Below are 12,667 nucleotides of genomic sequence, written 5' to 3'. Positions count from 1 at the left end.
TACATGGACATGAAATTACTATAGTTATTTTGTAGTATAAAAATTTAGGTCATTTAGGCTTAATGTGAAAACATTCTGTTTATCCCTTTTTCTTTCTTTCCTTCCAAAACCTTTAGTTACTTTCTCCCTCTTTATATTTCTCTACCACTCTTTCTCTCCATGTGTTTTCATCACTGTTTTCTCTAATATCTGTCTGACGCTTGACTTTTTAGTAGATTTTTAGTGCTTCTATTTATATGGTAAGTTCCCGATTTCAAGCTTTCAACGTATACTGCAGAAGTATCATAGAAGCATTTTGTTCTTTTTTCCCCCCGTCATTTTTTTCCCATAAAAGCTATTGGAGACTAAGAAAGATACAAGGTAACTACACATTTTGGAGATCCTTCGTTATTCAGCTGTAATAAAAGAGTGTCTGCAGTCAAAATGTCTGTTTTTGCAGTTTATAAATCATTTTATGCTAATTATGTTATCATATAAATTTGTGAAATGGTTCAAAATGTTTAGTTTTATGCTTAAATACATTTGAAAATAACTCAAGTTCAACCAAGAGCAATCAGTTATATTTGTCAGTTACGATGTGTGGTCCCAATGCCTACCGGTTAAATTTTATCACATACGCTGCATTATCTTACATTGATTTAGTATCGCGAATTTCAAATCGAATTTCAAATCACTGTAATTGACAATGCTCAATTTGATTTCAAGTTTAGAAATAAGAAAACGTCTCAACATTGATTTTATACCACGCATATGATTATAGAGTGATTGTTTGAATAATTTTGTTATTTTGTTAAAATGTTTTTAACAGAATGAGATTATTTTAGTAATGATAAAGAAAAATTGATGTACGTAATTATAATCGGTTCTGTCAATTATCTTCCTGAGTGAATTTTGATTTAATTCATTTGATAATATAACGTACCAGTCACGTTACAAAGTCACATGCTTATCAATTGTTATTTAGAAAACTGTTAGGAAAATATAGATTTTTAAAAATCATCTTCGAATTGAAGCTTTTGCTTGAAAATATCTCAGAACTAAGTGCTGGTTTCATTGCTTCGTGATTTTTTTTGATACATGTATTTAGACAAACTGTAAGATGTTAAAAAGGAAGTATTTGTGTGAAGATGTGTACTGTGGTTGTAGGTTTGAACCTAACTTGGTTATGACTGCTTACCACATCAAGTTACACAGTACCAGTAACCATTCTGGTGCTTCACAGGAAGCAGATATAATTTAAGAATGATTCAAATATCTTTTATTAAGCTTTCATCACAATCCAGCTAATATAACAATTATTGTACCAAATTTTTTGTTACACAAATTGTGAGAAGAACTGCGCATTGTTTATTAAGCAATATAGGTCTACAGTAATATGTATATTCTGTAGCAGTTGTGTTGAAGATGAAATCCATTGCATTTTCATAACTTGAGAAACAGACTTGAGCTCTTTCTCCAAGTTCTAATGAACCCACATATAAGATGTTTTAATTAAGTGCCAAACTCGTCTAATTGTTTAAATGATTCCTCACAAGATACTTCTGTTTGGCTGCCAATCCATTATTGAGAATCTACTCTTAATAAATATTTTTATGTTCTTGTTGTGAACTTTGAATAACTTCTTAAAACATTAGCTTCTCTTACACCCAGTCAGTAACTGCCATTGTTTATGTGCAAGTTCAGTAGTTTTTCATCACCAGTTTTACACCATTTTATATTATCTTAAAATCTCTTGAAGCATTCCAGATTTCATAACAATGTTTGTTTTGGTAATTAAACAGCTCTCCATTGAACTTTAAGTACAAAAAGGTTACTTTCTTGTATATGCCAGACTCTCCTTGAGCAATGTATGATTAGGAATATGGATAGACAAGATTTCTTTGACTTTGAATTAGGCAAGCCTGCCCAGTTATCTGGGCAGGTTGAGCCCTAGACTATAATTCAAGAGGTCATAAGTTTGATCCCTGGGTGAGTTACTGTTCTCAGTGATGATTTAAAAAAGTGTGTGTGAACTTCATCCTCAGCCTGTGATTCATGTTGGGAAGTTGTTGTTTAACTGAGGAGAAGAAGTTACAAAATTTATTGTGTATTTCATGTAGTATTACTTCAAAATATGTCAGGTCAGCTAATTGCTGCTCATTAACCTGGTTAATGAATAGTGTCAAAGAATGTTATTCAACCTATGTCAAGTGCACAAACATTTACATGTACCAGAGAATGGGTCATGTCAGCCTTCATATTTTGACTTAGGGATCATTTTGCTTAATAAGTCAGGATATACATCTATACATGGGGAATCCATATTCAGTTTGTCTTAAACTCTTTAGCAGAGGAGAAACTTGCAGTAGTAGTGGTAGTACCTCCAAAACAGAAGATCTCCATTCCAAATTTCTTCACTACACCTGTTCATATCCCCACCATAACACATTCTTCTCCACAATGGCTCAACACCGTACAACATTTCTTAAACATTTCCAGCCATTACAGTTAACCAACAAAATAGGTCAAGGTCACTTTATATTTTGAATAGGAAGAAAGACAGAAAGAAATTAACATTTACAAAACCACTGTGCAAAACATTAAATGAACTCTAAATCATTTCAGGTCATACCAGAAGATAACGATCTGTTCTGGTAGTGCCTCCCACTCAAAAACGTATTTATTTCATATAATCTTCAAGCGTAAATGAGCATTTCTCATCATCGTAACAAATGGAATAATAATAACTGTAACGTTATAGAACTGTACTTCGGCTAGAAATATTCAGTCATTTTCGCATGTAAATGTTTTGAGTGTCGGTGTTTGAATGAACTAGAAAGTTGACATTTATGTATTTTTGTAGCATATAATGTCAAATGTCCTGATTTAGTGGTGGTAAAATTTCGTGGTTTGGGCTAAAATAGCTATTTTGTGGAGAGCTGACTTTGTGGATTCAAACTTACGAAGATTACATGTATAAGAAATTTATTTGTTCATTGGGACTAACCCTTATCAAGCTGAACACCATTGATTCTGCCTTTGCGACCAGTGCAGATCATGATTAGCCTGCACATCCGTGTAGTCTGATCATTCGCCATTCAGTTAGTATCTTTTAACAATTAATGGTACTGTCCAAATTGAAAGATGGACAAGTTCATTATAGAAATTTAGCAGGGTTAAAGGGACTTAATTACAAAGATGGACAAAACCACTAAATCCACGAAACTTAGTTCCTAACGAATATTGATTTTTTCACAGTTTATAAATTCAACATCCCTTTTCATTGACCATAAAAAGTGAAATTTGAGTGAGGAATGTATATTACACAATGTCATGGCATAGAATAATATGGATATTTTAGGTGGCTCTTTAAAAAAAAAGCATTCAGAAGATACTAGTAGGCATCCTATTTGAGCCGCGCCATGAGAAAACCATCATAGTGCCTTTGCCATCCGCGCAGTCTGAACAGGGTCCATCCTGTTTGCTAACGGTTTCTCTAATTGCAATAGGCTTTAAAAGCAAACAGCATGGATTCTGACCAGACGCGAATGCGCAGGCTGGTCTGGATCCATGCTGGTTGCAAATGCACCATGTTGGTTTTCTCATAGTGCGGCTAATTTATCTGAATTGACGATTTGATTTTTAGCTGTTGAATCAATTGCTGATCTATTTTGGACAGGTGGAATTTTGAGTTTTTTTCATGTTGCTGAGGGAAATGTAGCAATTTTTTTTAAAAGTTGTTCGCCTTTTGACAGAATTTTGTAATATGCACTTTGGCAAGGTACATGATAAGTTGCGATAAGGCCAAGACAAAAAAAACGAAGATGTCAAAAAATGTTGCCATACAATTCTTATGGCACTTGACTGGTGGCAAGACAAAAGTAGGCAATAGGTTAATGACATGTCAGATTAATTGACTCCACATTATGATGCCATGACATGGAAGTGAGCAGTCGGTAACTGACACTACAGTACATCATAATGACAGAACAGTCACTTCTAAATTGCAAATACTTATGGTATCTGGTTTTCACATAACAAAAATACTGTCAAATCATCAATATGTGCGGGGGAATTATTTTTTTGGATAATAAGTTGCATCAATCCGTGAATTGAGATCCCAGTGAACGTAAAAGTTACCTTTTTTTTTCTATCTTGATAAGCAGGTCCACAAATTCATTTCCCTATGAAACAGTCCTTTAACCCTTACCCTGCTAAATTTCTATAATAAACTTGTCCATATTTCAATTTGGACAGTACCATAAGCTGTTAAAAGGGGTGCTTACCAAAAAGTTACTGACTGAATGGCGAACAGTGCAGATCATGATCAGACTGCACGGATGTTCAGGCTGCTCATGATCTACACTGGTCGCAAAGGCAGAATCAGTTGTGTCCAGTATGATAAGGGTTAAACCCACAAAATTGTATGGACTTACGGAACATGAAAAGAATTGTACAGACACTTGTTATTTTCTTTTAAGAAATAGTATCACTCTGTTATTTGGGTGTTGAAAAGTTAGTTTTTCAAGGATCATTCTTAAAATGCTAATTGGCTGTATATTTATGTCACATCTAAATTGACTTTTTTGCTAGGGGGATGGAGGAGTCAATTATTTATGAAATATTTAACCTAACTGCTGATCATTTCGTACTTAAACACATTAACCTATTATATAGATCTACTGTAAACTCTTTTGAAAAAAAAAGAAATTTGAGCTCTGCATCTGTGTGGGCTATTCCATATTGAAGGCAGTTTACCAACTGTTGTCTACTACATTTATCCTGTCTGTTGCCATTGACAGATTTCTTGGAATATCTTCTGCCACATTTCCACTGCATACTACTGTGACAACATACTAACAAATGCAATAAATAAACACAAGAAAACAGAGGAAAAAATCTTCCTAGAAAACTTGTGAAGGTCAAATGTGTGTTTAACAAGTCATTGGTTGCAGAAGTATTTATTCTTTGCTCATCTGCTATTTGAGCTATTGTTCCACCAGATGTGCTTGGTTTTTACCAGAACTTATTTCTGAATGCCAGGATGTCATCTTGAATAACAATCAAGTATGCCTCTTTCAAAGAAATTCTGGTAATTCTTAATTCATCCAAAACATACAACAAATATGCACTCTAGATACAACAAGACTTGGTTTTTTACATGTTTTAACAACTTACTGAAACACTTTGTCATTCCTCACTTAATTGTGGCCATCAAAAAATTAAAAGCAATAAAAAAAGAATAATTGTTGAAAATGATAACTGATTAGCTTTAGAGAATTGTCTTCCACTGAAATGCTCATTTAGGTTTTTTATTATTTTGCTGGAACAGCACTTGCAGTAATTGTTGTTGTTGTTGATGATCATCATCATCATGTTGTTGTAGTTGTTATAAATAGCGATTAGTCATTGAAAGAATGGGGTAATGACGCCAGTCACTCTATTCCTGTAACTTGAAAATCAAAATTTTGCAAAATTCATTCAGCCAAACATTGGGTGAAATTTGTTTTATTTGATATAACTTGTTTGACTTGAACTTATTTTTCTCTTTCTCTTTCAAAGGAGCCAGACTTCGGGGCAGAACTAACAGGTGGTTGCTATGGTTTCGCAACCAAGTACATGCACTGGGATGAGGACCTAATAGTGGGCGGGGTAAGGAAGAACCAGTCAGGTCACATTGTAAGAGCTGAGGCCCTCCAGTCTGTCTTCTTGTTGATGGGAGAAAGCCAGATGTACGAATACTGGAAGAAGGACTACAAGACCACTGGTATTGACTGGACACAGGAAAGAGCAAGAATGGTTCTAGAGGCCTGGCATAGAAAATTTACAGATGTAAGTATTACATAGGTCTGTGCAGTTGCAGTTATTAAAGTTTTTCCCTCCTAAACTTGAAAAGTTACTGCACTGCTGAGAATATTGTTGGAAAATACAACCTTTAAAGTCAATCAGAAATAAGCTTTGTTGTGGATCAGGTAGAATTTTCTGTTGGGGGTCAGGTAGAATTTTCTGTGGCATTCTCTGCAGTGTCTGGTTGACTGTTATTTCTTGTTATTCCTTCCCAAAATTGTACTAAGTGTATTTCCGGCAGACGTAAATGGAATATTTGAAACATTTAAGTATTGGCTTTCCATTGACATCTAACCAAGTTCTATAAAAGCTGACGTTTTTGCTTCTTTTTTTTTTATTTTGATTTTAAGATATTGTGCAGATTGAATGATTAATATATAATATTTTTGTTATTTCAGACAATGAACGGTTTTAACAATGACACAATGACGGACAATATGTACGGATTCTCAATGACATCACTGATGGACATAATGAAGGAGTTTTCCAGCATCAGTATTCCACGTGTTGCCATTGGTTACATCCTTATGGTAAGTTTGCGAAACTTTAGAAATATGCCACCGTTAAGTCGACACTGCATATGCCATATAACACTGACTACAGGAGATCACAAAATGCTGTCTTATCCATGGTTTTCGTTATGTATCAAGTAAATTAATGTAATGATCAATATTTGATCATTTTTCTTGAAACAGATTATGTTTGTTTCCAGTTGGAAGACCCTTTCGGTAATAAAATCATACTTTTCAGTAACATAATTGTCAGTCAACAATTACTACATACAGTGCACACTTTAAAACTTTAATGAATGCTCCCTGTTCTCTTAGACATTATATAAATAACATATGGCAGTGTGTGTGACATTGATATTGTCAACCCGAGGGCAGAATGTCGCCCGAGGCGAAAGCCGAGTGATGACATTCTGTTTCGAGGATTGACAATATCAATGTCACACACGCTGCCATATGATATTTATTTTATTATACCAACAAAATTTAGTACATAAAAATGTTTTTAATTCATTTAATTTAACAGTTTAATCTTTAGCGCGGTTATCGCCTGTGTACACATTAAATTGTGACATCACTACTATATGTGTACAAGGGAGGCAATCATATGGCTAAAAAATTGAAGGAGTTAATTGCCCTTATATGACATTCAAAATATCAGCGCGGTCACATGACCTGACAGTCAATTTTGCTTGGTCACGTGTCAAAAAGGTTGAAAATGTTTTTGATAGTCAAAATATCTCTTTCTCGGGTAATGGGATTTTATCATTGTAGGCAAAAGAGAGGTATAATAATGGTAAATATCATGTATGTTTCCATTGGTCAATCAGTTGCTTTGATTTTCATATTTTTCAGTTGTTTTATGCTTGTGTAACACTACTACGCTGGAACAATGTGATACAGTCCCAAAGTGGTATTGGTATCGCTGGTGTTCTCCTAGTGGCTTTAGCCGTAGCTGCAGGACTCGGGATTTGTTCGATCCTTGGCATTGCTTTCAACGCTTCAACCACACAGGTAGGATTCAGATTATTTCATTCATCTTATATCATTTAATCATTTTTTTGTTGTAATTTTTCACTTACTTTAATTTTTTATATTTTGCATGATTGTAGCCTTGCATTATGTTATGCACGTATGCAGACAAATTCTTGTTATAATGATTACTTGAACACGTGATGAACTATAAATAGATGCATACAAACTTTTTAACATTATTTTTTCAAATTTACATAATGAATTTGATTATTGCTATATTTGTAAACATTGAACTTTGTAATGAGTGAGACAGATTCACCCAGTCATCCTGCCTAAGTTTAATTTGTATATTCCATGTAAATAATGTAAAATTTTACAAAAATTGCACTTCTTTCTAAATTCTGTCTTTACTGTACGTTCTTTAATTGATGGCTCATTTGTTATTGTGTTTAAGCCAGATAATTAATTCTGTACAGTATCTAATAATTTATGATAATGATTAAGTCAAACAATACAATATATATCTACATTTTTGGACTGTCTACTAAAGTAGAGTACAAACTGATTCATCATTATTCAGTTAAAAAGATTTGCAAGGTGCACTATTTTCAAAATATTTGCCCATCTGTAGCAACAATTAACCAGTGAATTAAAAGGTGAAATATGCAATTATTTTGACTGAGCATAGGAGTCTGAAATTCTATCAATAAAACTCCAGAATTCTATCTTTAAAAAAAAAACCCCAAAAACCCTTGAATATGAAATATAGAAAATGTCTTTAGAGGTGTAACCGATTGAGCAGCCAGGAGTCAAACCTCAGACCCGTCTGCCGTCAGCCCAGCAATCTAAAACCACCTCAGACCCCTCTGCCATCAGCCTAGCAATCTAAAACCACTTCTTCATTAGCACAAAGCTCATATTAAAGTTAGTGAGGTGGTGCTGTGTTATTTTATTGCTTTGAGAAACTTTAATTTAAAAATGGGTCAAAAGCCACTAAATTGTAGCATCTCACTTGTGTAAATTGGAATGACTGAACAGTTTCATTTTATTTCGATTCTTGGTGATATGTATTAAAGCAGTTTCAATAGAAAGAGTAGGTTTATGCTTTGATAAATGTATAGCCTGCCCAATAATAAAATCACAGTATTTCTCTGTGTTCTTCCATCATAACATTTTGCATAAACAAACCACAAAGAATTTCTTTTCTTGAAGGCAGTGACTGATCACTGTTATTGGGGAAAGGTTGATAAAAAAAGATTGTTTGTTCCGTGTGTGGTCCTTGCCACAGAACTGTCAACACGTCATAAACACTGCATTTGACTTTTTGCTGAAATCATAAAATGTAATGTTTATTTGCATAAAATGCGAATACATAAACACAAAACATTGATTTTATATGATAAACGTTTTCACAGATCTAAGTGTTGAGAAAATCCATCATTATAAAACTTAACAGTTTCAGCTATAAAATTGAGAAAGTATTTTATTCTTTTTCTGTTTAAATTTGAAAATGAAGCAGTATTTGCATTTTTTAACCCTTATCCTGCTAAATTTCTATAATGAACTTGTCCATCTTTCAATTTGGACAGTACCATTAACTGTTAAAAGGGGTGCTTAACAAAACAATACTGACTGAATGGCGAACAGTGCAGATCATGATCAGACTACATGGACATGCAGGCTGATCATGATCTACACTGGTCGCAAAGGCAGAATCAATGTGTTTAGTATGATAAGGGTTAAACATTACAGCATTGGTACAGGTCTTTTAAAATATAAGGAAAAATCCATCTGAATTTAAAACGTATTTTTTTCCGAAATGTTGTTAATTGGTGTTTAAAATTTGTTACACAGAATTCAGGAATTAAAGAAACCTAGCCTTGTGAATGATACATTTTTAGACGCTAGTGTATTGAAAAGATAAACATAATTAGAAATAAATTATCAGTTGCATATTAGCAGATAGGGTCTGTCCCTTATTATTTTTTTCTTCAAAAGTTACAGTATGGTATTATTAATAACCTTCTGTAAAAAACAAACACTTTTACTCTTGACAGTGTTGGTACTGTTAAAAGTAGACATTTGCATAAGTCGTTATCAAAATTTTTTCTTGTATTAAAAGAGCATATGATAAAAATTTCGTATCCTTAACAAGAACACATTTAAATATTTACACATATGCAGAAACAGTGACAGAACAACATTAAATCAGCGGCCATGCACCTGTCAATCAATATTTTGGAAGAAACATTTTGTCAACGCTGAGAAAATACATCTGTTAGAGCAGGTTTTTCTTTTCCAAGTTTCCTGACAAGTGGTGCAATATAACAGTTCACTGCCTCACGCCTAGACTGATCTGAAATTCAGAATAATGCAAAACGATTAATTTTTGTAGACACTAATTTTTGTTGATTTCAAGATGGTATCGATCCTTATAAACAAAAACAGTTCAGGGGCCATTTTTTTTTCAATAATTTTAATGTATAACCAAACAAACTTTAATACATGTCCCAATGAAATACCGGTAGCTGTTTGCGCCAAAATCATGAAATTCCATTCCAACAAAATTAAATGACTTGGCATTATTATTTAAAAAATGACGTGTTTGTGATTCATCCTAGGAATGGAGAGGGCAATAGTTTGATTATTGTATCGCATGCAAAGTTACATCGAACAGCATATTTTAAAAAAATGATGGCATACGTAAAAAATAATTGCATTCTTTCTTGTGAAATTCTCATTATCGCGAGACATAGTGTTGACAAGGAGAAGTTTATATCGTGTATGGGTAACAGAAGGATCAAAATTTCAAATTATTCCCCTAATTGTATCAGTGTCACAAGCTAGTCTGTAATTTTAAAATGACCACCATACTTATAAACTACGTTCTTACATGAATGTAAGAAAGTTTCCCTTTAATTAGACTGGTTCTGCACAATTACTCTTTATTGTCTTTTCAATTTACCTTTGACTTCAGAATTTTTATTTCCAACTCATTCATGCTCTGTCGCTAGTTTTAATTTTTTTGTATCCAAAGATCAAAAGAATTGAAGTCATAGTAGTTTAAGAAAAGTGTACATAGACACATTTTTATTTTTCAAATGATTATTGAAGGCAGTTTGAAATTTATTTCCTTAGTATTTGATATTGATGGCCATGATTACATCCCATCTGAGTTTGCACATTCTTCAGCGTTTCATATGAAAGATCAGCCAGACTACTGCATATAATTGAAGACAAAATTCTGAGTTCTTATACATGTATCATTATTGAGAATTTAATTCTTAATACTGATATATGTATAGGAAAGTCAGCATTCTTGTCATTTTCCCAAGTTTTCAAAAATATAGCCAATGTCCTTACAATTTCAAGTTGAAGAGCCCTCCTGTATGTTTTTTGTTGAATTAGGAGTTATACTTCGTACAATTCAGATTGTCTCGCTTCAAAAAAAGGAGCTTTTCCCCATATAGTTAGTAAAATAACTGTTAATGTTCACTATTTCTTGTTTTTCAGATAATACCATTCTTAGCACTCGGACTTGGCGTCAACGATATGTTCCTTATAACACATACATATGCCGAGAATGCCAATAACGACAATATTCCATTTAAGGTAAGTTCATATTTTCTATAAGATATTAATGTTATGATGATATAATACCTCATTGATGGTCTCCATTCAAGACAAGCCTATGAAATCTTAACTTTTCAAGGGAAGCAAATTAAAAAAATTTCAATTTATGAAAAAAACTGAAGTTACAAAAATGTAGAAACTGCAGTTTAGTCCCTAAAGGCTTTCCATATTTATACTTACTGGTATATGAAAAATGCCCAAGTTTTAAAAAAAAATCCTTTCTCCATCAGTTGTGATTTGTCATTTTATTTATTTTGGCATTGCGGTACATGAAATCCTAAGTTCAATGATGGAAAACCAAGAAATGGCCACAAAATATAAGGTTTGCATTTTGACCATTGTTTAGTGACCATGTTAAGGTGACCATCTTTATGTGACTTTGCTCAATAGGGAAAACAGATCTACGAATCACGGGGTTGCGAGTTCGATCCCTGGGCGGGTCGTATGTTCTCCGTAACAAGTTGATAAAAGGCATTGTGTCTGAAATCATTCATCCTCCACCTCTGATTCATGTGGGGAGTAACTTGTGGAGAACAGGTTTGTACTGGTACAGATTCCAGGAACACTCTGGTTAGGTTAACTGCCCGCCATAACATAACTGAAACATACTGTTGAAAAATGGCATTAAACCAAAAACAAACAAACTTTCAATGTTTACTACAGTAACTGAGAGAGGACTGAATACTAATCGTATCATGTAATGCTTGTGTTCAAATATTATGACAAACATTTTTATCTAGTTTGACCTTTATTATCATTGCAAAACAGGCGATGCAAGCTTAATGGATACATTTGCCATCTTTGTCTTTAAGAAAAGTATAAATAGTTATGCCAATGGAAGCCATATCTAAGATGTTTGCTTCAGCTTTATAATCAACAAGCAAGAAATTTTTCACTGATAAATTTAATTGCTGCCACTTTTTCAACAGTGTTTTGATTTGTAAACGGTGGCCTGTAAAGCTTATCTAAACGTGATACAGATTAAAGCCGAAATTATCCCCTCAGTGTTCCCCTCGCCATTGTGCCGTGTTTATTAACAGAAGCTAGTCAAGCAAAAAACACTGGTATTTTTATGTGTATACATTCTTCATTGCAAGAGGATGTAGTTTACTCTACTGTCTGATATTAATCAAACGTGCGTGTGGTCTTTACTTAAACTCTTATGGCTACAAATTAATTTGCGCAATTATTAATGTAAAGGAAATTGCGTTACACTCAATTTCGGCAGATGGTTTTTTGCGATTTAGTACAAGAAAATAATAAGGTTTGGTCGAGAAATTATTACGAAAAAAAAAAGTGCGTTCTGAAGGCATTATTTGCAGATGTTTGTCTAATGAAAAATTGAAAGCCGTCTTACTTTCATACAACCGAGGAATTTATGATTGTCTTCATATTATCTTCAGTTAATTAACAATTACGATGTTTTAACATTTTCTTCAAAAATCTTCTCCAATGTCTCTGGCAATGAGTTGCAGTATAAAATTATTTTTGAAGTAAGCGCAAACTCTTCTTTTTGAATCATATTCTTACGGTGGATTTAAATTGTGATATGCAGATGATTTCAATTTTCAATGAATGTTAAATAGCTCCTCTTGTCTTGAATAAGTTGAAGAAAAAATGTGAAGATAGCTGGAAAAATTAACCAAAAAAAAGAGAATATCCTGTTAAGGGTTAAATGGTTGAATTATCTCAATTGATGCTAAAATGAGCGGCCATTGAGGTCT

General features: G+C 33.4%; 1 protein-coding gene across 2 annotated transcripts in view; it reads left to right on the top strand.

Annotated features, from left to right (window-relative positions):
• Positions 1 to 12,667, top strand: part of LOC123524251 (protein patched homolog 1-like) — a 77,406-nt gene that overhangs the window by 31,844 nt on the left and 32,895 nt on the right. For both annotated transcript variants that reach the window (XM_053539078.1, XM_045302313.2), the window contains 4 exons: positions 5,542 to 5,811; positions 6,225 to 6,356; positions 7,191 to 7,349; positions 10,824 to 10,922. In XM_053539078.1, the coding sequence (XP_053395053.1) occupies positions 5,542 to 5,811; positions 6,225 to 6,356; positions 7,191 to 7,349; positions 10,824 to 10,922 (660 nt within the window). The remainder of the gene's footprint in view (positions 1 to 5,541; positions 5,812 to 6,224; positions 6,357 to 7,190; positions 7,350 to 10,823; positions 10,923 to 12,667) is intronic.

Source organism: Mercenaria mercenaria, chromosome 3 (assembly GCF_021730395.1).
Source record: "Mercenaria mercenaria strain notata chromosome 3, MADL_Memer_1, whole genome shotgun sequence".
NCBI classification, from domain to species: Eukaryota; Metazoa; Mollusca; class Bivalvia; order Venerida; family Veneridae; genus Mercenaria; species Mercenaria mercenaria.
Note: the sequence above shows the minus strand (reverse complement) of the source record. Positions and strands in the feature narration are given on the sequence as shown.